This window comes from Lolium perenne, chromosome 6 (genome assembly GCF_019359855.2).
Source record: "Lolium perenne isolate Kyuss_39 chromosome 6, Kyuss_2.0, whole genome shotgun sequence".
Taxonomy (NCBI): Eukaryota; Viridiplantae; Streptophyta; class Magnoliopsida; order Poales; family Poaceae; genus Lolium; species Lolium perenne.
Window position 1 is genome coordinate 1,187,701 of NC_067249.2, and position 27,316 is coordinate 1,215,016.

General features: G+C 45.5%; 2 protein-coding genes across 2 annotated transcripts; both read right to left on the reverse strand.

Moving 5' to 3' along the window:
* Positions 1-14,372: 14,372 nt before the first annotated feature.
* Positions 14,373-15,618, reverse strand: LOC127309060 (uncharacterized). Its single transcript, XM_051340046.2, has one exon. The coding sequence runs from the start codon at positions 15,484-15,486 to the stop codon at positions 14,620-14,622; it is 867 nt and encodes a 288-aa protein (XP_051196006.1). The 5' UTR covers positions 15,487-15,618; the 3' UTR covers positions 14,373-14,619.
* A 2,435-nt stretch (positions 15,619-18,053) lies between these two features.
* LOC127309059 (FAM10 family protein At4g22670) lies at positions 18,054-22,535 on the reverse strand. Its single transcript, XM_051340044.2, has 10 exons — positions 22,267-22,535; positions 22,006-22,176; positions 21,601-21,688; positions 21,326-21,406; positions 21,122-21,186; positions 20,258-20,398; positions 20,052-20,168; positions 19,621-19,953; positions 19,448-19,505; positions 18,054-18,494 (listed from the first exon to the last, which is right to left on the reverse strand). Exons 1-10 carry the CDS (start codon positions 22,429-22,431, stop codon positions 18,391-18,393), a joined length of 1,323 nt encoding a protein of 440 aa, XP_051196004.1. The 5' UTR covers positions 22,432-22,535; the 3' UTR covers positions 18,054-18,390.
* Between the last annotated feature and the right edge of the window lie 4,781 nt (positions 22,536-27,316).

Consider the following 27,316-nt stretch of genomic DNA (forward strand, 5'->3'; position numbering starts at 1 on the left):
GTGGAGAAGTCGAAGAACGGGCTATTGTCACTGATGACAACCAGGGTACTTCTCGCCCTGAGAGTGAAGTTGCGGGTTCTCAGAAATCCGCGGCTTCTTCTCAAAGAGAAATCGATTCTGAGGCTACCGCATCAACACACTCCCTCCCCTCCGCTGTTTCTCCAAGGAACAAGAGAAAAAGGGACGAAGTTGCCGATTCTGGCACCTCCAAAGCCGGCGCACCTCCTGCCGAAGAAGTTGTTCCTACTGAGGGAAGGACAACCTTCAATCCTTACGAGGATGCCCTTGTCAGCTCGTAAGTTCTTGCTGCTCTTTGTTGCTTGCTCTCGATATTTTGTCTATGTTATTTCTTACTTTGTCGCCTTTTTATTGTAGTGGTGACGAGGATGTAAATCCACCTATTGACGCGACTGCTCGAACGAGTACGTCGCATACTTTAGTTGTCTCCGAAGCTCAGCCTGATGGAGATGAAACTTCGCCTCCTCAGCAGGACATTGAGCATCCAACTCCAATTGCAAGCCCCCGTGCCTCTTCACCCAAGAGGGCTAGGGTCGAGCCGGCCAAGGAGCCTACCTTGCCAATTGGTAGTTCCACAACTCCTTCGATGGATGATGTAAGTTCTTTTTGCTTCTCTTTTGCTTGTTACTGTCGAACTCTTTCTGTGTTCCGAACATTTCAATACTGTTGACTCCCCTCTATTTTTGCTTCTCTTTTGCTTGTTACTGTCGAACTTTTCAATTCCTATATTAATTTTTCTTTCTCTACTTTTCTTTTGCAGCCTTTGATGAAGGAGTTTATTCGTCTCGGTACCCAATTCGTCGGGTATCGTGACCATGCTAAAGAGCTTGAAGGTACTTTTTTTACTGCTTCTCCTCCTAAATAAACTCTCCTTCATTTTTTGCCATGACACTTGTTTATTGTCAATTGTTTTGCCAGCCAATCTTGCGGAAGCTAACAAACGTGCTGATGCTCTTGCTCTTAAATTGGAGCAAAGCGAAAAAGCTCGCGAGAAAGCTGAATCAGATGCTGCCGCTGTCAAAGATCTTCGAAAAAGACTTCATGATGCGGAAAATTCCTTAAGCGAACACATTACTCAGCAATCTGCTCGTGAAGAGGAAATCGTCACTCGCTTGGAGTCGCAGAGTTGACGTTTTGTCAGTAAGTACTTGGATCAATATGATTTCCTCGGGTAACCATATGATTCCTTTGCTTGTTTTCTGACGAGCTATATTTTTGCCTTATTAGGGAGAACGCAGCAAGATTATGATCTAGAGAATCCTGAAGGTGATCGCCTCCTCGACGCGCTCTCCCTTCTTGAGATTCATGGAGATGAAGCACGCCAAGGTCTTACTGACGCTAGAATAGTTCTGTCTCGGCTTTTTCCCTTCTACTTCGTGAAGAAAGAAGAACCCGAGACTTTTACTGCTCTCACCCAGTGCTTCAAATCCAAAGAAGATCTTGGACCCAGCCTTCGACAAGAAGGCCTAAAGATTGGTGTTGAAGGCACCATAGCTTTGGTTGCTGACAGCCAACAGGATGTCGACTGGGCCAAAGTTGGCGATGTAAAGGATATGGAGACGAAGAAATGGCAGTCTTTGATTAAGGCTGCCAAGCCAAACTCGAAGAGAATCCTTGCTTTCCTTGGATTCAAGCCAACTCCAGCTCCTAGTTCATCGAAGCCGGAGGTCAAGTAGACCACCTTGTCTCTGTTTTGTTTTGCTTCTCTTTTGATGCTGTCGCCAAAGTAGCATTGGCGACAACTACTCCAGTAGTTCAATAGGAACCTTTTGTAATAGCCATGTAAATATCTGACCTTATTAATGAAAAAGCTATGTTGCCGAGGTATTGATATCGAATTATTTTCTCTCCAGTTGATTTTTGACAACTATACCACTGGGCCTCATTCCTCGGCTGCCTGGCCTGCTGCGTCTTGCTCTAAAAGGTCCTCCGCTGTCGAGTATATTGGAGGTTTTTCGAGTGCTGCACAAAATGAGGACTTGGACGAACTCCGTCAACAACTGCAGTCGAAGAAAAACCAAATTCTCGTGATCATGGAACAATCTCGAAGATCATCTGAGAATGAAAAACAAGCTGTTCAACAAGCTCAAGAAGCCATAGCGTTGAAGGAAACTGCAGTTGCTGAGGCTGCCGAAGCTACGCGCCGAGAGAATCATATGCTTGAACTGATGAATGATGCTAGCTTGGATATGATGGGTATGCTCCGCAAAACTTGGTCATATGTTAGTTTAACCTTACTATCTTTTACTCCTTGCTGATGTTTCCGGTGAAACAGGTTCTTTTTTGGATACTGCTGCCGAAGATCAGCGTGTTGAAGTCCGAACCAATGTGCTTGTCAGGCTTGCTCGTGAGCATGGTTCCAATTTCTGGGTCACTCCTGAGCGTACTCGCCAAATAGTCAGATTTCAAGATCGCGCGAGTCAGGTCCGCGACTTTCTCGACTTCTGCACGAAAACTTTGTCTTTAGTCTATAGTACCATGTTTCCTCGCAACAAAATCCCAGACACCCTTCCTGCTTTGATGGAAAAATTTCGAGATGCTCCTCGTATTCATCAATTTGTGCGGGCTCAGCTAGCAGCGGGGGCAAGATTCGCCATGATTATGATACAGATCTGCTACCCGAAGTTAGATTTGACTCAAATTGTCACCAAGTGTCTGGCCAAGCAAGCGAAGCGGAAGAGGAACGTTGACAAAATCGACGACATTGTGCGCCCTGTAGCAGAAAAGATGATGGACGAACTGCTTCGGATGGATGCAGAATTCTTTGTGAAGGGTAGGTATGCTGAACATAGAACTGGTGCTGCAAATGACGAGGGAATCAATATAGACGCTATACTAAATGCTGATTGAAGAATTTCTTTGTTGTCTTTTCTCTGTCGAAAAACGCCTGTATATTGTAAATAACATATATGTTGTCAAATATCTCGAACTATTTTTGTTTCAACAAGCCCCCGAGCTTTTTATTGGTTCTCCCTGTGTCTCTATATTGTTTTGCGAGGTGTGTTGCACCAAAGCGAAATTTATTGTTTTAAAAGTTCTATTTTGTCGGCAGTTCATATGTAGTAGCTGCTGGGTGCAAGCCCCCGAGCGCGTCGATAAAAAAGATGTATATCACCAATATCTTTTCTATATTGCAGCACCGCGAGCCCGCCTCATTAAAAACCTTTCCAGCCCCACTCGGTGCCCTGAAAAGGTAAAGAGTGCGTCTGAAAGCTCGCGGGCGTTTCAGTACATTGTATTTTTACAAAGGAGGACTATATTTCGACTCTAAGCGTAGAACCGCCTGAGTTGCGCCACGTTCCAGGGATTTGGCTCTGCAACCCCTGTCTTCTTGTCCTTTATCCTGTATGCTCCTCCTTCGATTACTTCTGTGATGATGTAAGGGCCAAACCATGGCGACTCGAGTTTTTCATGACTTTTTTGAGTGAGCCGAAGGACTAAGTCACCAACCTGAAAGGATCTCGGGCGCAAACGTCGACTGTGGTAGTTTTTCAGGTCTTGCTGGTACTTAGTGACTCGTGATAACACTTCGTCTCGAGCTTCATCTAGTGCATCGACATCATCCTCCAATGCTTTTCTTGAGGCCTCTTCGTCGTACTCTGTAACTCTTGGAGAATCATACTCTATTTCTATCGGCAATACTGCTTCAGCTCCATGGACCAGAAAAAACGGGGTTTCTTGTGTCGCCGTATTTGGTGTTGTTCGAATACTCCATAACACACTGGGCAACTCTTCAGGCCAGGTATGTCGAGCTTTTTCCAATGGTGCTAGCAAACGCTTCTTGATACCATTGCAGATAATTCCATTGGCTTTTTCGACTTGACCATTGGTTTGCGGGTGCGCAACTGATGCAAAGTGTAGTTTGATACCTACCTCTGCACAATATGCCTTGAATTTATTTGATGTGAAGTTACTACCATTGTCTGTGACGATGCTATGAGGTACTCCAAACCGAAAAATGATACTTTTCACGAACTTGATTGCCGACGCTCCATCTAGTGAATTTATCGGCTTTGCTTCTATCCACTTAGTGAATTTGTCGACAGCGATGAGCATATACTCGTATCCTCCTGGCGAAGCCTTGTGTAATTTTCCCACCATATCGAGACCCCACTGAGCAAAGGGCCAAGACAGCGGTATTGGCATCAACTCTGCTGCTGGAGAATGAGGTTTTGTGGCAAATCTCTGACACGCGTCGCAAGTACAAACTATTTCTTTCGCGTCCTCTATTGCTGTCAACCAATAAAATCCTGCTCTGAATACCTTGGCTGCTATAGCTCGACTGCTTGCATGATGACCGCATATTCCTTCGTGTACATCCTTCAAAATTATCCTTCCTTCTTCGGGTGTGACGCACCTTTGTAACACTCCCGAAATACTTCGCTTGTATAACTCCCCTTTGACCACAGTAAAGGCTTTAGAACGCCTAATAACTCGCCTTGCTTCAACTGGATCGTCGGGTATTTATTTCCGTAGGATGTATGATATGTATGCTTGCATCCATGGAATTTGTACCATCATTACCAGGTCCTGTTCCTCCTCTTCTTCCAGTGCCGCTTTTATAGCCCCCGAGGGTTTCTCATCCTTCTCCTTCTTCTTTGGTTTCTTCGACTTTGTAGACCTCTCGGCTATCTCTTCCCAGAATACGCCTGGTGGAATCGCGAGACACTGCGACCCAATATTTGCAAGAACGTCGGCTTCATCATTGCTTAGCCTGCTGATGTGATTTACCTTGCACCCATCAAACAGCTTCTCCAGCTCATTGTAAACTTCCTTGTATGCTATCATGCTATCGTTGACTGCATCACATTGATTCATGACTTGCTGAGCCACCAACTGTGAGTCGCCAAAGATTTTTAATCGAGTTGCACCACAAGCCTTCGCCATCTTCATCCCGTGTATGAGGGCTTCGTACTCTGCCTCATTATTAGATGCGTTTGGAAACGTCATTCGTAAGACATACTTTAATTTGTCGCCTTCAGGTGATATTAGTATCACGCCTGCTCCAGCTCCCTCTAATCTCTTGGACCCGTCGAAATTCATAGTCCAGGTTCTCGATAAATCCGGGGGTCCCGTATTTTGTAACTCCATCCACTCTGCGATGAAGTCTGGTAGAATTTGCGACTTTATTGCTTTTCTTTTTTCGTACGTGATGTCCCGAGGGGAAAGTTCTATTCCCCAAAGGGAGACACGACCTGTAGCTTCTGGATTGTTTAGTATATTGGATAAAGGCGCCTCATTGACCACTATTATCGGGTGTGCCGAAAAATAGTGCCGCAATTTTCTTGCGGTTGTAAACACTCCATATGCTAGCTTTTGGTACTGCGGATACCGCTGTTTTAAGGGAGATAAAACTTCACTGATGAAGTATACTGGCCTCTGTACTCCATGGAGTTTTCCTTCTTCCTCTCTTTCAACTACAAGTACTGTGCTGACCACCTGAGGCGTGGCTGCAATGTATAACAAGAGGGGTTCCTTCTCCTTGGGCGCCACCAAGATTGGTGGTGTCGAAATTGTGCGTTTGAGATCCTCGAAAGCTCTATCGGCCTCTTCGTTCCACTGAAATTTCTCTCCTTGCTTGATTAGAGCATAGAACGGTAACGTTTTTTCTCCTAGTCTGGCGACGAATCTGCTTAAAGCTGCGACTCGCCCAGTCAACTATTGTACTTCTTTTAACTTTGTTGGCTTCCTCATTGTTACGATAGCTTGAATTTTCTCTGGATTGGCTTCAATCCCTCTTGCTGAGACTAGGAACCCGAGGAGTTCTCCCGCAGGGACGCCGAAAGAACACTTCGTCGGGTTTAGCTTGAGGCAAAACTTGTCGAGATTGTCAAAGGTTTCTTTTAAATCCTCGATCAATGTTGACCCCTTTTTTGATGTTATAACGACATCGTCAATGTATACTTGTATGTTTTTTCCAATCTGTGTTGCCAAGCACTTTTGCATCATCCGCTGATATGTTGCTCCCGCGTTTTTCAGACCAAAAGGCATTGTTTTGTAGCAAAATACGTCATAAGGTGTAATGAACGCTGTTTTGACCTCATCTTCTTCTTTTAATCTAATCTGGTTATAACCAGAATATGCGTCCAGGAAGGAAAGATGTTCGCATCCTGCCGTGGAGTCGATGATTTGATCGATCCTTGGGAGGGGAAAGTGATCCTTTGGACAATGTTTATTGAGACACGTAAAGTCGACACACATGCGAAGGACTTTCGTGTTTTTCTTCGGGACCAGCACTGGGTTAGCTACCCACATGGCCTCTGTATGTAGTTCTTTGATAAAACCAGCTTCTCTGAGTCTATCAATCTCTGACAACATAGCTTTACGGTTTGGTTCCGAAAAACGCCGCAAAGGTTGTTTGATTGGTCTCGCTATTGGATCCAAGTTTAGGTGGTGCTCGGCAAGTTCCCTGGGTACTCCTGGCATGTCAGCTGGACACCATGCGAAGATTTTCCAGTGCTCACGGAGGAACTCGACGAGCGCGTTTTCCTATGCGAGGTCCATGTTTGTTGCAATGGACGTCGTTTTCTTTGGATCTGTCGGGTGAACCTGCACCTCCTTGGAATCTTTCGTGGTATTAAAGGTTGGCTCCCTGAGAGGCCTTCCTACATCTGGCAACACATCATAATCAGTTGTGAGCCTTGACGCCATGTATTCTGCTTGCATCCCGAAAGTTTCTGACAGTCGATGAAAATCCTTGTCGCATTTATCAGCTAACGCAAAACTTCCTTTGACTGTAATTGGTCCATTAGATCCAGGTAGCCTCCACAACAGGTATGTGCAGTGTGGTACCACCATAAATCTGGCATATGCTGGTCGTCCCAACAGGGCGTGATATTGCGACGGGAAATCCACGACTTCAAACTCCAGCTTTTCTATCCTGTAGTTTTCTCGGGTCCCAAACTGAACGTCGAGATTGATCTTCCCCAACGGATAACTTGGCTTCTCTGGCGTGATACCATGAAAACGTGTATCAGTTGGTTTCAGATTTGCTAGGGATATGTTCATCTTCCTTAGTGTATCTGCGTACATAAGGTTTAGACTGCTGCCTCCATCTATGAATACTCGAGATACGTCGAATCCTGTGATCACTGCTGGTAAGATAAGTGCTGACTGCCCTGGTTGAGGAACTTGCTGCGGGTGATCCGCTATTGTGAAGCCAATGTCCTGTCCCGACCAATTGAGGTACTCAATCGTTGGTGGAGGCATCTTCTCTGCCATGAACACTTGTCGCGAGATTACTTTCTGAGCCCTGTTAGATGGCCTAGCTTTCTGAATCATCGAGACCACGCCATTGGAATTGGGGTCGACATATGGAGGTGGGTATGGTGCTGCCGCTATTCTGAGCTGGTGTCGATTTTCGTCCGTAATTGCGGGAGGAGGTGGCAGGTGGATCTCACTCCTGGGCCCCTGGGGGTTTCTATTTGTTGCTTGAGCATTGGCTTGCCCTGCAAACCTCAACATTGCTTGAAAATTTCGACAGTCCTTCTGTAGATGTCCTGACTGCCTCTTCCCATTATTGTCGACATAGAAATGCATCTGACATGGCCCGTTCATCATATCCTCGGGAGATACAAAAGGTCTCTGAAACCTTGGTCCACTATTTTGTCTGTTATTCCGAGAGTCATCTCTATTGTCGCCTCGCTGCTCGTTACTCCTTTGATATTCATCTCTATTGTTTCCTCAAGTGCTTCCCCGAAAACCAGCCGATATTTGGTCAGGAGCATCATAACTCGAGAATTGCCGAGGGAATCGTCGCCTATTTTGAAAATTTCGACTACGGTCCTCCTCCGGTGACCTGTGTCGCTTATTGTGGACAGCATCTTCTCCATCTGCCCATCTGTTTGCTATCTCCATCAATGCTGACACTGTCCTTGGGTTAGTTCTCCCCAAGTCTTCGACAAAATCTCCTCGTCGAATTCCTGCTACGAACGCATCTATTGCTCTCTCGTCAGATATGTTCTCTGCCGAGTTTTTAATGATGTTCCACCTCTGGATGTACTTTCTCATTGATTCATCATGCTTTTGTCGACACGATCTCAACTCTTCTAGTGATGCGGGTTTTTTGCAGGTGGATCGGAAATTCTTGACGAATACATCCTCAAAACTGTCCCAGCTGTCGATGGAACCTGGAGGAAGCTTCTTTATCCAAGATCTTGCGGCTCCACTCAGGTGTACTTGAATACTCTGCATGGCTGTTGCTCTGGTTCCACCTATCAGCTTCACCGTCTCGAGGTAATCGACTAGCCAATCCTCGGGATCTTGCAGGCCATCGAATTTTTTGAAATTATCGGGTAACTTAAACCCTGAAGGGACCCGAGTTTTCCGGACCCTCCTTGTAAAGCACGGTAGCCCACACATATCCTCATCATCTATCTCTGGGGAATGCCGATGTTCCCTTCTATTTTGTCGTGCTCTGTCTACCCGTGCTTGAATTGCTGCGTCTCTTGCCCCACTTGTTCTCTCGGGACCTGGTGCTGCTACAGTAGGTCGTGGACTATTTTGCCTTGCTGGTCCTTCGGGAGGCGAATTTACAAACGCCGTTCCCATGGCTCCAACTCCTGCCATGGCCATATTGTACAATGCCTCTCTTGGATCTCCGGGAGGTGGCTTGGATGCGAGGATGAAAGCCTGCGTCGCCATGTACCCAGCTTCTGGTGTCTTAGGGATAATGTTCCCCCTCGTGTCTATCGACATAAAGGACATGTCGAGGTTTTGAACCAGATTCTCCCTATCTGCCTCAGGTATATTCTGCAGCCGCGATCTTGCTCTATTTCGAACTGCTCTGTGACTATCTCCCGAAGTGCCAGATTGTCGACTCAAATCCGCCCTTCGCCTGCTTGACGCCGAAGCTGCTTCCTGCCTCCTGTCCAACTCGTTTTTTTGTTTCTCGAGCTCCCGCCTGATACGTGCAAGTCTATATTGATATGCTTGTAACTCATCAGGTGTCGCCGTTACAGTCATTGGTTCTGTGCCATCAATGGCTCTCGCAACTCTATCCCATACTGCCTGCGGAAATTGTATCATCTGCCGCACTCCAGGCCCGACATATTTTGTTCCTAAACCTCGAGTGAGGTCTGCAGGGTCGACATACGGATTTCCCGCATCGTCGAAATTCTCTGACGTCTCCTCCTGTGGGCGACTTGTTTCTCCAATGGCATAGATCTGATGATATTTTGGATTCTGAACTTTGTCAGGTTTGGTGACACCATCATAGAGAGTGGTGAAGACCTTCCCCACAACACTGGATCTGTCGATGAAGTTGAAGCTGTCTATGTTGCTCGGGTCATCGCTTATATCGGAGTCCGCAGATGACTCGAAAGATATGTCGCTGAAGATCTTGGCGAGTTTTTCGCTTGCCACAGTACTGATGAAGCGTGGCGACGAAGTTTCCTCGTCGCCTGACTCGATTGACGATGCAGAACTCAAAAAATTGGGATCGACCGCTGATAATCCCGACGAGATCAGAATTTCGAGACGATACGCTCCTTCTTTCTCGACGCGGAAGTGGAATTTTCCAAACGTCATCTTCATGGGCTCCTCCAGATACGCATATGCATCCAAACGGGAGGGCGGGTGAGGAACAAAATCAATTAGACCAGTTTCGATCTGTTTACCTCTGTCCATCGCGTTGCTTGCAGTTGACGAAGTCGACGATCTTGAACGTGCCATCGAGATCAGATCCTTGACACCTCCAATTCCCACAGACGGCGCCAATTGACAAGGGATTAACTTATCAATGCCTACGGATTGTAGACTAGGGTTTAGCGGAAGTAGAGGGCAAGTAGATCTCGAAGGTTTCAGCCGAAAAGTGCTCGACGATGTAAAAACTAGGGTTGCGTGAAACAATGAATCGATCCTTTCTTTGTCCCTCGACTCCCCCTTATATAGGAGGTGGAGTCGAGGGATTCACAATACACAGGTTACAAAGTCCGGGAAGGTTTCTAACTCATCCCGTAAGATTACAAGTATGTTTTTCGTAATACAACTCTAGCTTTCCTTAATACCAACTTGGGCTTCCGAATCTTCATATTCATCGAGTCGTGGGCCTTCAGTAAACCCCGGGTACCATCTTCGGCAGGCCCATTGGGGATGACTATGTCAGTGCTCTATCTAGATCCGATTCCGATCATACTCCGATACTCATTGATTCAGGAGTGAAAGCACATCTGGGCAATAAGTCAAAATTCTCTTTTGAGCTATATTGGTTGCGACAAGAGGGTTTTTTTGATTTGATAGTAAAGGAGTGGAATTCGGTTTTGATAGGGCCGGATCCCATGGAGAATTGGTTAAATAAGCTAAGACACATAAGAAGATTTCTCAAGGGATGGGCAAAGAATCAAAGTGGGAAGTATAAAAAGGAAAAAAGAAAGATTATTAAATATTATTGATCAATTGGATTTAAAAGCAGAGTCGGATCCTTTGAGTTTGAATGAAAGAGAAGAGCTTAAAAAAGCAAATGAAAGCTTAAATAAATTAAGGAGGGAAGAGGAGTCTAAATGGGCTCAAAGAGCGAAAGTTAAACATATTCAGGAAGGGGGCAATAACACAAAATACTTTCATTTAATAGCAAATGGCAAACATCGCAAAAAGAAAATTTTCCAATTAGAACAAGAAGAGGGAACTATTGTTGGGGAACATAATTTGAAGGTCTATATTACTGAATTCTATAAGAAATTATTTGGGGCACCGGCACCTAGTACTATCTCCTTAGTGGAGAATGCAATACATGATATACCGCAAATTTCACAGGCTGAAAATGAGATTCTGACAGCTCCTTTTACTGAAGGGGAGGTGTTTGAGGCAATCTCACAGATGGAACTCAATAAAGCTCCTGGTCCGGATGGTTTCCCGGCAGAGTTTTATCAAAAAAATTAGGAAGTAATAAAAGATGATTTGATGGCGCTGTTCTCTCAGTTTAGTAAGGGGGAATTGCCCCTTTACAAACTGAATTTTGGCGTAATCACATTACTTCCCAAGAAAGAGGATGCAGTACAGATACAGCAATATAGACCTATTTGTCTCCTAAATGTATGTTTTAAACAATTTATGAAGGCTGGTACAAATCGCATCTCGGGGATTGCTCCAAGAGTGATAAAACCAACCCAATCAGCCTTTATGCCGGGTAGGAATATTTTGGAAGGAGTGGTCATCCTACATGAAACAATCCACGAGTTACACACCAAAAAGATGGATGGGGTACTATTTAAAATTGATTTTGAAAAGGCTTATGATAAAGTGAAATGGCTTTTTTTGCAACAGACCTTGAGGATGAAGGGTTTTGCTCCTGAATGGGGACAATTAGTTCAACAGTTTGTTCAAGGAGGAAGTGTAGGTGTTAAGGTTAATGATGATACTGGTCATTATTTCCAGACAAAGAAAGGATTGCGGCAAGGGGACCCTTTGTCTCCAATGCTTTTTAATATTGTAGTTGACATGCTGGCTATCTTAATTGAGAGAGCAAAAGAGGATAGCCAAGTAGGAGGGCTAGTCCCCCATCTTGTTGAGGGTGGCCTCTCCATATTACAGTACACCGATCATACAAAGAAAAATTGGAGCATGATCTCCAGAAAGCGGTTAATATGAAATTAATACTGTGTCTGTTTGAGGAACTGTCAGGACTTACGATTAATTTCCATAAGAGTGGGATCTTTTATTTTGGAAAGGCCAAGGAGGAGGAGGATCAGTACAAGCAGATCTTTGGATGTGATGCTGGCTCACTCCCCTTTAGATACTTGGGCATTCCCATCCATTACAGAAAACTAAGAAATTCTGATTGGTATCCGGTAGAGACCAGATTTGAAAGCAAATTGGGATGCTGGAAAGGGAAATTACTATCCTATGGTGATAGGTTAGTCCTTATCAATTTAGTGTTATCGAGTTTACCTATGTTTATGTTGTCCTTCCTACAAATACCCGTTGGGGTAAGGAAACGTCTGGACTTCTATAGGTCTAGGTTCTTTTGGCAGTCTGATGACAATAAAAGAAAATATAGACTTACAAAATGAAATATTGTGTGTCGACCTAAGGATCAAGGGGGGCTCGGTATTGAGGTTCTTGAGATTAAAAGCAAATGCCTTCTGAGTAAATGGCTCTTTAAACTTCTTAATGAAGAAGGGGTGTGACAAGAACTACTACAAAATAAATACCTAAGACATAAGACTTTATCTGGTGTGCAGGCTAAGCCTACTGATTCTCCCTTTTGGAAGGGGTTGATGGAGGTTAAGGGGGAGTACTTTTCTAGAGGTTTTTTCAAAGTAGGAAATGGAATGAATACCCGCTTCTGAGAAGATACGTGGTTAGGAAAAACTCCTTTAGCACACCAGTATCCATCATTATATAATATTGTACATCACAAGAATGTAACAGTTGCCCATGTATTAGCTCAAAGCCCACTCAATATTACTTTTCGTAGAGTGTTGAGTGGTAATAAGTGGTCCTCATGGGTAAACTTATGTCGCAAATTGATGAGGGTAAACTTGAGTGAAGGTAATGATCGTTTTATTTGGGATTTGACATCCACAGGACTCTTTACGGTTAAGTCTATATATGAAGATATTATGAATGACCATACTCTTTTTTTGCGAAAGTATCTCTGGAAGATTAAGGTTCTTCTTAAGATAAAGATTTTCATGTGGTTCTTGAGTAACAAGGTTTTATTAACTAAAGATAATTTAGCCAAACGACACTGAAATGGGTGTACGAAATGTGTTTTCTGCGGGGATCAGGAGACTATCCAACATCTCTTTGTGGAGTGTCCTTTAGCTAAACTTCTTTGGCGTACAGTTAATTTCACGTATGATCTTCCACCTTCATCAAATATTACTAATATATTTGGTAATTAGTTGAATGGAGTAGAAGTCACAGACGTGTAGATCGTATCTTACTTCGTGAAAGGCTGTAGAAATCAATGGCTCAATCACCAGCTCGCCCTCACCAAGCGTCGCAACGAACAAGAGCTATTTGATACAGCCAGTAACTATGCATCTGCGAAGGAAGCATTAAAGAGTATGTCTCCTAATGGAAATGCCCTGGCTCCTCCTGCAGCCGAGTCTACCAAGTCTCTGGCCCGTGATGGGTCTTAGAAGTGGTGGCGGCGGCTGAGTGCAATCAAAAGTGGAGCCAAAAGGCCCATGACAACTTCGAAAAAATTGTGAACTAGCCATGCTTTTGGCATGGCCACAACTCGGTGCATCTCACGGAGGATTGCTCCATCACCAAGGCCATCAAGTTCCCAGCTCGGCAGTAGGACAAGGATGAAAAGCTAGGCGACGGGGAGGGCTCAGGCTTCCCGACTCAAACAACCACATTCATGATCTTCAGGGGCAACAGTGGCCAAGAGACTTAGGAGGATGGTTGCCTTAATCTCCGAGGATGGAGCTAAGCCTGGGAGTAAGGAGTACTTCTATGCCACACAACTTTTCATTATACAAGAGTATCGTGATGTATTCTCTTGTTTGGATCGAGGAGGATGCTACACCTAGCAAAAGGCTTGATTGGATTAGGATGGCATGGGAACAACACAACAAGAAGTAGTGTTACGAGTTTGTTTTTTTCATGAAATTGTATCTGCCGTGAACCTATGTTATTGCTTTGTCATGACCGGGTGCTATTTTTTAATTGTCATGACCGGGTGCTATTATTTTTTTTAATTACAGATGAATACATCAAATGACGACTCTGAAGAGGAATTGGATATGTGCTATATGCTTGCGGCTTGTATTGCAGAAGAGGATCTTCTCAAAGTTTGGTAGCTTGAGAAGTTATTTGTACCGTAATTTCGAAATGACCAAGACATTTCTTTTATTTGGACATGTAATGAATTATACCGCGACACCATCTTCTATTTATCGTTTGACCTTTCATAACTTTCTTCATTTATTTATATCTTATTTTCTGCTAGAAACTATCATACGTATGGTGCCATCACACTTATTTGGAGCGTATATCAAATTCAAAGGGCATTATAGGCATTACACAACTCAACACAGCACATAAGCCAGATTTCCAGAAGCCCAAAAGAATAGGAGGAACAGTTTTTAGGAGCTTCTCCCCACCATAGATTGAATCCCCCCACCGAAACCCATAAGCCGGCTTATGCATAAGCAGAAGCTCAAAAGAAGTGGCCCTTAATATAGTAGAGATAAAACAAAGAGCACCAAAATTGGGCAATGGCATATGATTAACTGAAACTTATCCACATTGAGAACTTCACCCTGCGAGGCCAGTATCAAAGTTGTTAAGTTGAGACGAGAAGAGCACTGCCCGCAACTAGTTGTGGATCGACATTTCTGAGTTGAGACTCGACTCAACAAACATGCCAAAGTCACATAATCAGATGAATCCAAGGAGTATTTATCAGTTATAGACAAGAGGAATCCATTCAAGGATAATTTTCCAACCACGGCGAAACAGCATAGTGTGTCCACCATTCCTTCAGTCATCACTTTGAAAAGCTAACAAACATGGTCAGCTAGCTATCATCAGGTTCTTTTTTGTTATCTGAGTTGAGCAGTTGATTTATTCTTGTATAACATACAACATAGGAGTAGAAAGAGTGAGACGAATTATCAACACGAAGCAAGAGAGATTAGGTAGCTATCATTGTTGGTGATGTCTCTGCGTAGCAAAGAGGTTGAGGCGCCTCCCATGGCTCTTGAAGCGCAGCATCCCGGTGCCGGGGCTCCTCCTCGGCTCCTCCTCCTCGCTGTAGTGGACGCTGCGGCTGCGTCCCAGCCAGTAGAACCGCCTGGCCAGGGAGCCGCTGCCATGGCGAGCGCCGCTATGTAGGTGCTGGGCGTGGAGCGAGTCCGCGGGCGACACCTCAGAGTCGACCCCGCCGGCGGAGGACGAAACGGAGTGGCTGCCGCCGCCGTTGATCCTGGCCGCTACACCCTGCATCCGGGACCTCGCCGGCGCGTCCGTGTCCCTCCATGAGTGTGAGGACAGCGACCTGCGGAGGAGGCCCCTGATCGGGTGGGCGGCCCTGCGGGTGCGCTCCCACCACGGCATGTCCTTGGAGTTGGAGTGGAGGACGAGGTGGGAAGCTGAGGCAGCGGTGCTCGTGCTGGGCGCGGCTGCGGCGGATGTGGAGGCAGAGGCTGGGTCGTTGGCGTCCCAGGACTGGCGGGAGGGGAGCCAGGAGGAGTCGGCGCCGGTGCCGTGCTCGCAGCAGACCATCCACTCGCACGACTGGCGGAGGGAGCGCTTCCGCTGCAGCTGCGGCGGCGCCTCCTGCTGCTGCTGGGACGGAGGGCGGTCCTGCTGGTCGTGCAGCTGGAAGAGGCGGAGCAGCGTGGTCCTCCCCTCCAGCGGCGGGGGCGGAGGAGGAGGAGGTGAAGGGAGAGCGGGAGGCGTCGCCGCCGGGAGTGCCGCGACGGAGAGCCGCTCGAGGAGGCAGGCGGAGCAGAAGCCCGTGAAGGGGGGCTGCGCCGGGTGCCTCGCGCACCTCGACACGTCGCCGCTCATGGCGGCCGGCGGCCGGCAATTCGAAACCGAAATCAGTGGCGAGGTGGTGGTGGTGGGGATTCGATTTGGTCAGGTTTGACTGAGAAGCTTTGACCAGAATTGGGGAATCGAGAGAGAGAGATGTGAGAGCCGTTGTTGCCTCGTTTTGTTTTGTTTTGCCTTGACCTCACTGCCACGTGGGCCCTGCCCCAGAAAAGCATACAACGGCTCTCTCCTCCTCCTTACACACCCCTCACGTGCTAACTATTTGAACTTTCTATTAAATCACAAAATCTTAATTCAAAAGATCCTGCCAAAAACCTTTTAAATGTTCACCTCACATCATAGTATCACAAAAATGGTTTCTAGATTTATTTTGTTTTGCCAAATGGCTTACCCTTACTTTGTGTGCTCTAAGATTTTATAAAAGCTTTATATGGAGTTTTGGTTTTCTACAATATAAGATGAAATGATCCATATCTATTTTCACTAAAAACCATGGATCATTCAACCTTTTCTAGAAACCCTCTCTCGTATTCAAATACTTCAAGCAAGCTCTCTTATTTTGTTTAGATCAAATAACGGCCACAACAAATTTTGAAGACTATTTGATCTGTAATCAAATATCCATGGCATTGTCATTACCATTAATACATCCCACATATTTTTGTCCAATAGATAATTAATCTCCATTTGTATCTCTATCTCTCCAAGATAATCCTACCTGGCCTAACCATCTTATGTCTTGATGACCTACTCTATATCACCTTGGAGGACAAGGCATCATCAACCACAACGCAATCACCATCTCCATCCTATTCATCTCCCTAGATTATAATATCCATTGTTATTGTGGGTTTATACTTGAATTCACACCGTTATTCATATTCCATTCGCAAGATTATGATGATGTCCTTGATTGTCTCCATGGGTGAGTAGTTCACTCTGTTCTTGGGAGAGATGGAGAAACCCTAGTAGTATTATAATATGAATGAATATGATTTATAGCTTTGCACTATGTTTGTATGTTAGTTTTCTCTTTTGATGTTGCATGAAGTCGACTATGTAACGTTTGCCTAAGGGTCACAAGAGGGAACCACCTTCGGAAGTACGATAGTCTATACGTCGGGAAGTGACATACCGTGTGTGGTGCATTATTGTATGGAAGAAGGAGATAAGAAGGGACTCGCAACGCTTAACAAATAACCACGGGGTAATCCCTTAATTGTGATGGATCGATAGGTGGCTTGCCGAAGGTCATCACGGTGGTTATTCAGGGATATATTATGAGGTACATATTCCAAGTTCGAGCTTTTCCCACATAGAACGAGAGCCAAGATATGAACTATCTAGTTTGTGTTCTTAGTTAATACTAGAGGTGGAATCAATAAACCCCCGAGAATATTTTAGTATTATTGAAGTCCAAACGTAATCTTTAGTCATATTTACATTCTTTCATTTCAGTTATTTACTCTACACAGCATCCTACAAAACTCATTCAAAACAAAACCTCTCTGGGGATTTGAGACAGCTTAAGTGATTTAAGATAAATAGCAAGGGCGAGAGAAATGAAGCCTCGGTTGGGAGGGAAAGGGAATTGGGAAATAGAATTTTCGTGCTAGTGACTACCAGACGGGGCCGAGGGATGAAATCCGACGTGTCACCAGGAGCCGACGCGCCTAATTCAAGCCTCGCCTGAAGGGGCTGACACGGAGTTGCCGGCGATTATATTGAGCTCTAAAACTGGCCGGCTACTTTTAGGACGCATCGGTGTGGGCCAAAAATAGTGCCGGCCCCAGATCACTATTGGAGTCGCTATGACCCGTCGGTGGAGATGCTTTAAGGATGAGGAACTCTGAGATCGCTTGCTAATCCAGATTTGGGCCATGTCAGCCATCCACGCCACGGGCAGCCTCTGCTATTGTGTCACTGCCAAAGTTTTCACCTGAAGACGCCTGTTAATGATGAGTTAACTGAAGATGGACTCCGCTTTTGGTTCAGAATAGGTATACAAGAAACAATATAAGTAATTCAGCCAAGTTTTTGCTATATTCCGTTGTTTCGCTTCCCTGGAGAGGAAATACATGGATTTTGCATAGATGCATCATCTTTCTTCTTCTCTCACCTTGATATCTTGCGCATGCTCTTCACCGGCAATGGGCTTGCATCCTGCTGCTCATGTGCATATACAGGAAGCAGCGGCCAATCCTCACAACGATGATGATCCTCTTCCATCGGCTCCCTCATGATCCATGGTGTTTGGCGCTGAACCCAGCAAAGGTCGAGAGCTCAGGTTCAACCGCTGCTCACAAGGACTGCTCTGCTTCATGTTTCTAAGGATGAGTTGTAGCAAAGGAAATAAACCTTTGTCCCATTCAATTTTTCCACAAAGTAGCACCAGTCAACTAGCTAGCTTGCTCATTCTTGCTGTTTGGATGTGAAATGCAAATCAAATCAAGCCTCCCGCACTCCCCCATTCTAAAACCAAACCCAAATCATAATATGAACCGAGCTTCACACCCCCCGATACACACCTAACTCGGTAGCAACACATTGCAAAAGAAAAGGCAAATGAGGCAATGCAAACAGACTTAAAACATTCACTCAGCAGCTGCCTCGTCTTGTCCACCAAAATATAAACAGGGGGCATTGCAACATTCCAACAATACCCATCATCATGATGCCAATTTGTCAATTTCTAGGAGTCACTACCATAATGAAAGACAGACAGCATAAGTATGATCGTCGCGCGACAACAGTGTCTCTGCACTGCCACATATACCCTGACCACTGATGATCAGTACCAGAAACAAACTATCACCGCCTCCATCAGGATGAACAAAAAAGACAGGACACTTGGACCAGAGAGTTCCTCATTTTGGCTGGTCACACAAGTGCTGGTTGGTCTCAAGCTCAAGGCGACACTTAGTGCCGGGACCCCGCGTTCATCTTCGCCATCATCTTGGCGATTATTGGGCCCACCTTTGGATTGGCCTGGTGCTTGGAGATGTTGGCAGGGTTGCTCATCACTGCAGACAACATACAGGGTCAGAGCCACTGCAAATAAAATAAATTACTATGTGTAGTAGAACAATGTACACTGCAGCAGCTAGCTCCACACACAGCTACAAAGCGGCAAATACGTACTGGTACCAAATAGTTCTGTCCTAGTATAAGAAACACTTCATTCATGTCTCAAACAGAAAAACAGCCCAACTTCCATAAAAACTTAGTTTGATGCATACAAGGGAAATTTGACCCGTGCACTACTCAGTATGAAGTAATCTAGCCCGCACCAACTAGCTCAACACATAAACCATAAAGAAGCAAATACAACTAGAAAGTGTTGGATACGGCAAGCTCTTCTATTCTGGCTCATGGCAGTGATGCAATACTTTCATGGCAGTGTTGCAAGACACTTCTGTTCTAACAAGTACTGGAGTATATAAACTACAAAGATTCATGTCTTGACAGAAAATAACTCAAAACTATCTCTAGGCATGATACTTCTTAAGATGTATACAGAGAATATTTGGACCATACAGTAACTACACCGAATCAGGAAAATCTCTAGCAATCATGTATAAGGATAACATTAAACATATCATGTACAGCAGCCTCTAGTGCTTAGAAGTATCTAAACCAGATTTCAAAATTCAATGCACATTACTAGTATGTTTATGTGTTGAGAACATTTAAATATTTAATCGAAGTAGTCGACAGCCTCCATAACTGCTCTCAAGTTTGCAATCACATACCCCTTACGGTTACGTGTTGAGAGCATTTAAACATTCAATCAAAGTAGTCCACAGCTTCCATAATTGCTCTCAAGTTTGCAATAACATACCCCTTACGAGGACTCTACTCTACATCCAGACGACTTTCCAAACACTAGTGTTAAGCAGAAATGTACGTCCATCCAACAATTCTCCAGGACACGTGCTATGAAGGGAATGGGGGGACTGTGAGTGTAAGATCATACCATCTTGAAGAGCCGCCATGACCTCTGGGTCACTGAATGCTGCCATCAGGTCAGGGTCCTGTCCAACAAAGAAAGAAGACAGTTAGTTCTATAAAGGAGGTTTCTCCACATTCAGAAGAGGATTCCAAGGAACACAATCAAGGATCATATGCAGTAGGTTTCCAAGCACTTACATTCAGGATATCATCCATGCCAACAGAACCAGGGGCACCTCCAGCTCCGGGCATACCTCTGCCCATTCCTCGTGGCATAGAACCTCCCATCCCTGCAGGCATACCACCACCCATCCCTGCAGGCATACCACCACCCATCCCTGCAGGCATACCACCCATTCCTCCAGGGAAACCGCCCATTCCACCAGGCATACCGCCCATTCCTCCAGGCATACCGCCCATTCCTCCAGGCATACCTCCCCCAAAGCCAGGGAAGCCACCAGGCATGCCCCCCGGGAAGGCTCCAGATGACTGGCTTGATTGTTCCTTCTTCTTGGCCCTCTCATAAGCAGCCTGTTCAAAGCACAAGGCATGAATTCAGATCTAACCATAAACAACAGCATCCCTGCAAAGCTCCTACATAGACTGGAAATTTCAGTATCAAGAATTACCTGTGCCTCTGCGCGTCGACGAAGCCGGTCACGCTCAGCCTTTTTTTCCTCCCTCTCTTTCCGCAGCCTGTCATACTTCCTGCGGTGCTCCACAATCTTGTGTGCATTAGGCTCCACCTGCAAGATCACCAACATCACGATCACATGAGGATGTAAAATGCAAACATCCGTAGAGAACTAACATAGCTACTGAAGTATTATCTCACCTTCTTGAGGACAGCACTGATCTCATCATCATAGTCAATGTTTGACGCGGCATGCAGATCACGAGCAGCAGCTTCCCACTTGCCGAGCATAGCATTGGCCATTCCACGGGTCTTGTAGCCTTTTGCAGAGTCAGGGTTGATCTGAAAGAAGAGATAAACAATGGTAAGTTACAGGTCATCCTGCTTACAAGTAGACCTAATGATGTATTTATAGCTGCACGAAACTGACCAAAAGAGAACAACATAGGCAATAAAAGGATGGGCTAGTCACAGGCCATCCTGCTTACAAGTTAGAATTAACATAAGCACTGCATCTTTAACAACCCCATTATATTCCAGTTCAGCCACTAGACCTAACAATGCATATCATTGCATGAAACTGACCCAAAAAAAAAATAGGCAAATAAAGAATGGGTTAATTGCAGAGTATTCTGCTTACAAGTTATAATCGACTTAACAATCATTACATTCCAAATTCTGCATCTAGACATTCTTGTACATGTAGGGTGCATGAAAGTGAGCAAGAGAGAAAACAACGTGACAAAAGAGGAGGAAGCACAAAAGGTGGTAAAAGGTGATACAGGGATTGTTACGCTAGAGAGCATCCTGCTCACAAGCTAGAATAAACAATGGTAATGTATAGTTGCATCAAACTGATCAAGGGAGACTAATAATGTATAGTTGCGTCAAACTGACCAAGAGAGATTAATTACAGAGTATCCCGATTACAAGTCAGAATAAATACAAGCATTGTGTATTTCTTAATCAATCACAACCATCTATATAGTCAAAAAATCTGCGTCTAGACCTGCATGAGCAAGAGAGAGAAAAACAGAGGACAAAAAAGGGGAACATAGTCATCACCTCTAGAGCAGCATTGGCATCACGGATGGCAGCAACAGGTTTCTTCATCTTAATGAATACAGATGCTGCATTGAAACACAAAGATGCCAGAGCTCAGTTATTCCATGTGGGCAGCAAGCAAAGCATCCATCATTGCTGACAGTGAATTCAACAAGGATCGGTTGTGCATGATGAAGGAATCTGTGAGTGGCAGTGGCATCATACCTCTGGTACCATACATGATGGCAGAGGTCGGATTCAGCAGGATTGCCCTGGTGAGATGCTCAATAGCTTCCTCCAGTTTCCCTGACAAGTAGCGCGGTAGAGTGACGTGGGCAGATTAGGAAACAGAATAGATTAACATAGGCAGATTGGCTGATTAGGAGAACAAAACAGAGTCACATAGGCAGATTAGGAACCAAAAGCAGAGTTACACAGAATTGTGAGAACACCATTGCAGTTAAGCCCAGCAGAGGGGAACAAGAGTAGAGCACCACTACCTTCTGACATGGCTTCCATGGCCAAACCCTTTGCTTCCTGGGACGCGTCCCGGCTCTCCTCGGTCACCTCTCCCGAAGGGTCTCCCATCTGCCAAACAAAACTTGCACATTTCAGCTGACTCGGATCTGATGATGTGGTAATAAGAAACTAGTACTAGTAGACAAAAGCAGGGCAGCTTATATACTGTGATAAAGAGAAGAAGAAGAAAAGGCGCATCTTGGGTGGTGGTGGTAACTGGTAAATATAATAAAGAAGAAGAAGAAGAAAAAAACCAGATTTTGAGCATCCGCTGCAATCCGATCTGGCGACAGGCCAAGAAGAGTGGTAGCGCTACTTGGGAGTGGATCAATTGCGAGGAACTAGACTAGAGCAGAGCAGAGCAGAGCAGAGCAGAAAGGGGGTACCTTTTGCGGGGTGTCGTCGTGGTCAGGGTCGACGACGCCGTCGGCTTCGAGCTCGATGTCGGACTCGAGGATCTCCTCGTCGAGCTCGTCGGGCTCCGGGGTGGGGTCCCGCATGGGCTCGTCGTACTCCCCGTCGACGTCTTCCTCGTCGATGTCGTCCATGGAGGACACCTGGTCCCAACCGAATCGAGTCGTATCAACCACGAGAAGGGGGGGAGCACTGAAGGGAGGATGGATCAGGATCAAGATCAAGATCAAGACCTTGGGGCCAGCGGGCTTGGAGGCGGAGGCGGCCTGGGGCAGCTCGGCGCCGAGGCTGGCGAGGTAGTCGCGGAAGAAGGCGAGGCTGGGGTCGGTGAGGAGCGCCGGGTCCTTCTTGCACGCCGCCACGAAGGCCTTGAGGTCGGCCACCTTGGTCGGATCCATGGTCGCTAGGGTTAGGGTTTCTGGGTGGTGGGGTTTTGCTTTCTCTCTCTCTCTGGACTGGGACTGGGACTGGGACTGGGACTGGATGGAAGAAATGGGAGACGGAAGTGGCGAATGATAAGATATCAACCACGGCCACGGCCACGGGACGTCACGGGGTGCTTCTAGATCCTTCCCATCTCCAAGCCCTACTAGTCAGTCAGTCAGTCAGCCAGCCAGCCAGCCAGCCAGCTGCTCCCATGTCGTGCATAATCTCCTCAAGGCATACGGGTCGAGATGGGCTTTGGGTGCCTTGGGCCCCCGGAGGATAGAAGCAATCCACTGGCAGAGCAAGGAATCCATTGGAAAATTGGCACAGAGCTCACAAGGCCATCAGTACGACCATTCATTTTTCTCTCTGTACACCAGATTGGTCTTATGGAATCCACTACTGCAGTGAGCTCTGGAATCCACTACTACGGGAGAAGGCGCTCATGGGACTCGCTACCAATGTCAAGGTCAGGATCTCCGGCTCCTCGCACATTTTTTGGATGGTGTAGTCGATCACTTGCCGCTTTCAGGAGCGAGTAGAAGATCACGTCGGTGCCGCAATCGGGCAGCACCTCCGCACTCGGTCACACGTACGGTGTTGATGAAGATGTTCTTCTCTCCATTCCAGCGGGCAGCGGAAGTAGTAGATCCTCCTCAGAATCCCGGGAGCACGACGGCGTGGTGACGGTGGTGCAGTGGTGGAGATCTCCTGCAGGGCTTCGCCATCACCGTGCGGGAGAGAGGTGGAGGAGGGTGGCGCTAGGGTTTGGGAGAGAGAGGGGTGCGGCCAAGGCAGCCAAGGTGTGGCCGACCAGCCCCCTCTCCTCCTCTTTATATAGGTGGAACACCCAAGGGTCCAAACTTACTCCTCCTAGGAATCCTAGTGCAAACCTTCCATAAAATCAAATAGTTAAACCTAGTCAAAGGTGGACTTGAGGTGGGACTTTCCCCCTTCCTTGTTGGTTGGTCGGCCAAGGTGGTGGAGTCCACCTTCCCCTTTAGTGGGTCGGCTAGGGTTGGTGGAGTTCCTCTGGGACTCTACCTTCTAGAACCTTCTAGAACCTTCCAAACCTCCGATAAAAAATCACTGGATTATTACCAAACTTGGAATTCGACTTTATATATATGAATCTTATTCTCCGGACCATTCTGGAATTCCTCGTGATGTCCTGGATTCCATCTGAGACTCCGAACAATATTAGGTCTCCATTTCATATTCCATATCTACTTAAACAACACCGAACCTTAAGTGTGTCACCCTACGGTTCGTGAACTATGCAGACATGATCGAGACACCTCTTCGATCAATAACCAATAGCGGGACCTGGAGATCCATAATGGCTCCCACATATTCAACGATGACTTCGTGATCGAAAGAACCATTAACATACGATACTGATTCCCTTTGTCGCGCGATACTTTACTTATCTGAGGTTCGATCATCGGTATCTCTATACCTAGTTCAACCTCGTTACCGATAAGTACTCTTTACTCGTACTGTGATATGGCATCCCTTGTGACTCAGTCACATGCTTGCAAGCTAATTGGATGGTATTCCACTGAGAGGGCCCAGAGTATATCTATTCGTCATTTGGATAGACAAATCCCACTCCTGGTCCATGCGCTTCAACTCATACTTTCAACACTTAATGTCACCTTATAACCGCCCAATTACGAAGCGGTGTTTGATGTCATCAAAGCATCCATCCGATGCAAGTGATTAACATGATCTCATGGTCGAAGGATTAGGTTACTATGTATCTTAAAGCTTGTAGCAAAACGGACTTAATGACTTGATCATATGCTATGCTTACTATGGATGTGTGTGTCCATCACATCATTCGACGAATGGCATAATCTTGTTATTAATAACATCCAATGTTCATGATCAGGAAACTATGATCATCTATTAATCAATAAGCTAGCTTAACAAGAGGCTTACTAGGGACTCTTTTATGTTTACAAAACACATAAGTATTAATATTTCCGGTTAATAAAATTATAGCATGGGATATAAACATTTATCATGAACACTAAGATATAATAATAACTACTTTATTATTGCCTCTCGGGCATATCTCCAACAGTCTTCCACTTGCACTAGAGTCAATAATCTAGTTTACATTTGTAAAGATCTAACATTGTGGCCTTCTGGTGCTTACCATGTTTTGCTCATGGAAGAGGTTTCAGTCAACGAATCTGACACGCTCAGAAACGTATATATTTTGCAATTTATTTGCGTCTCTACGCATCACTCATTTTTTAAATGAGTTGGCATTAATCGTATATGTTTGGTCTTCTGGTGGAACCTTAAGTCCGCGGTCTGAAATATGTTACCAATATTGTCACACACAATACAGCTTCATAGTTCTGACACTACTGGAACTACACCAAGTTCTAAAAGAACTCCTTGACTCAAGCACCCTCGGTCATTGTCAAAACAATGATATACTTTGCCTTCGTTTTGTAGAATCCATCACAATATTTAGAACTCATCTAAATCTAGCATAGACTTATTCTAGCCCATTGTGCTACCTTTTAATGAACACTTAGCCTAATTGAGATTGAAATTCATTTTTATATGTGACCAAACTAATATCGGTGCAACACCTTACAGCGATTTGTTTGTCATTACCCCATACAAAACTATATATATCATCGGCTCTTCCAAAGCACTGAGGGATATTCTTACTGTTATCCAATGATCATCACATGAATCATTCTGGTATATGCTCGTAACACTTTAGAGCACATGACATCTGATTGTGTACATATTATTCGTGATCTAAAATCACTCATATGTTTTTACTCATTGAGTGTCAAATACACTCAAGTTTTATTAAACCTCCACATGGAAAAGAACACCTTCTTTACGTTTTCATATTGAACTACTTCAATATTTATTCTATGTACTTTGACTTAAACTTATTATGCGCTTCAATCTATCTTCATAGATCTTGACGCTAAATATGTTCTTAGTTCATATCCTTTCAATGAAATTAATTTTCAATGAAACCTTTTAATCACATCAAGTACAAGATTACATCATTTGATGAGGACATCCCTACTACTACACTACTACCTCTATCATTGCAAGATGAAGACGATGCTGCTGTGAAGCTCAAGTCCAATGAAGTCAGGATTGGACCTCTTACAAGGGCTCGTGCGAAGCTACTCAAGCAACAGGTGAACTTGTTCCTAAGTGATACTTTGATCGATGAGAATTTTATACTGCCTAAGTCCTATTACTTATGTATGATCAGTTATGAAGAAGGAGCAAGCATCGCACGAGGAGGAGAGGAGCAGCTGGACGTGAAGCTGGACATGGAGCTGGACGTGAAGCTGGACATGGAGCTGGACATGAAGCTGGACATGAAGACATTCCATGGACGCGCGAGGGAGGAGCGGGAGGCATGCGCGAGGGAAGAAGACGAAGTCCAGGCCGGTGCCAGGACCGGTCTGACCGGCCGCCACGCTGGCGCACCCGGTCCCAGGCCCGGCCCAACCGGAAGCCACACCGGGTCAGCCCGGCGCCGACCGGAACCTCAGCCGGTGCACACCGGGCCACTTCCAGGGTTCCTGGACCCTTATTCCGGTCACTACCCGGTGCCAGGCTCGGTTTCGACCGGACCGGCCCGGTCCCAGACCCGGTCAACCGGACCGCTGACCGGACCGCCCGGTCCCAGACCCGGTCGACCGGCCCCCTGACCGGCCGACTCCGAGTCTGTCTCGACCAGATCCGATCTAGGTCGATTTTCTATGTACCTTTTCGACCCCTGGTCGTCCTGAACCTCTATATAAGTGCCCAGGACGCCCCCAAATTAGGGTTAGACCACGTTTAAGATAAACCCTAGTTCATAGTTGATTGCTTTGCAACTCTATCGAATTTCTACACCATATTGCATTGATTTGGTGTGAACCCCTGAAAGTCTTGTGTGATCTGCTGTTCCATTGGGAATTAGACGGTTGCAACTTACCGCTTCGTGGTCGGTGGCTACGTGCGCAAGTGTGTGGAGTTGCGAATATCTTGCAGGGTTGAGAGATGTTGCATTAGAGACAGGGACCAATCGAGAGACTTCGTTGCGTCATACAAGTTATACTCCACTTCATCATCGTGTTATCTCCGCTGTGTTCATCCCGTGATCATCATCACCACCGTTGCTTACTGAGAAGATCGGGCCACCCCTTATCATCTTGGTATCAGATTTCAGTTTTCCTCGGTAAGCCATCCACAATCCACCCCATAGTTGAGTTGTGAGTGTTTCCTATCCAGAAAAAGCCATAAAAAGTTAGGGTTAGGGTTTGCCATAGCCTTAGATTGCACTAATTTCGAGTTTTAGTTGCTTTTCGTAGTTGTTTTTGCGTATCTTTTTCTTCCATCTACTATTGTTAGGGTTTGTGTTTCCACTATCATCTAGTTTACAGTTTTTGTTGCTCCGAGTACACATATCTTACAGTTTGCTTGTTCCCAACCATAGCCACAGCCTTTCGATATAAGTGATTAGGAACTTCCCCAGAAGAGACTAGTTTTACCGCTCGACAGGCTGCTCATTAGGGTTTTGGTGCTTTGCAATTTCTGTTGGCCGTGTTATAAAGAGTTGAGTCAAAAAAAAATAGAAAATAGAAAAGAAGCAAAAAGAGCTACATAGCTGCGTGTGTGATACAAAAGAAAATCCAAAAAGAAAAAAGTGTGAAGTGCTAGTATGATCAAGTGAAGGCCTAGTTTACTTTTCTGCACCTGTAGTTGAGCAATCTTGTGCCTGTTTCGTTGAGCTTTGCTAGTGTCTCTCGAGTGCATTGCAACCTTTTTCTGCCATATAGTTGCATTGCCACATTTATCGCCTTGTGTGAGTAT

Bases quoted from the DNA above. Each gene is read 5' to 3' on its own strand.
- LOC127309060 (XM_051340046.2), bottom strand. From the start codon at position 15,486: ATGAGCGGCGACGTGTCGAGGTGCGCGAGGCACCCGGCGCAGCCCCCC.
- LOC127309059 (XM_051340044.2), bottom strand. From the start codon at position 22,431: ATGGATCCGACCAAGGTGGCCGACCTCAAGGCCTTCGTGGCGGCGTGC. The intron at 21,689-22,005 runs GTACCCCCTTTC...TTTGTTTGGCAG, and splicing joins ACGACGACACCCCGCAAAAG to ATGGGAGACCCTTCGGGAGA. The intron at 19,506-19,620 runs GTAAGTGCTTGG...TTTGTTGGACAG, and splicing joins GCATGGATGATATCCTGAAT to GACCCTGACCTGATGGCAGC.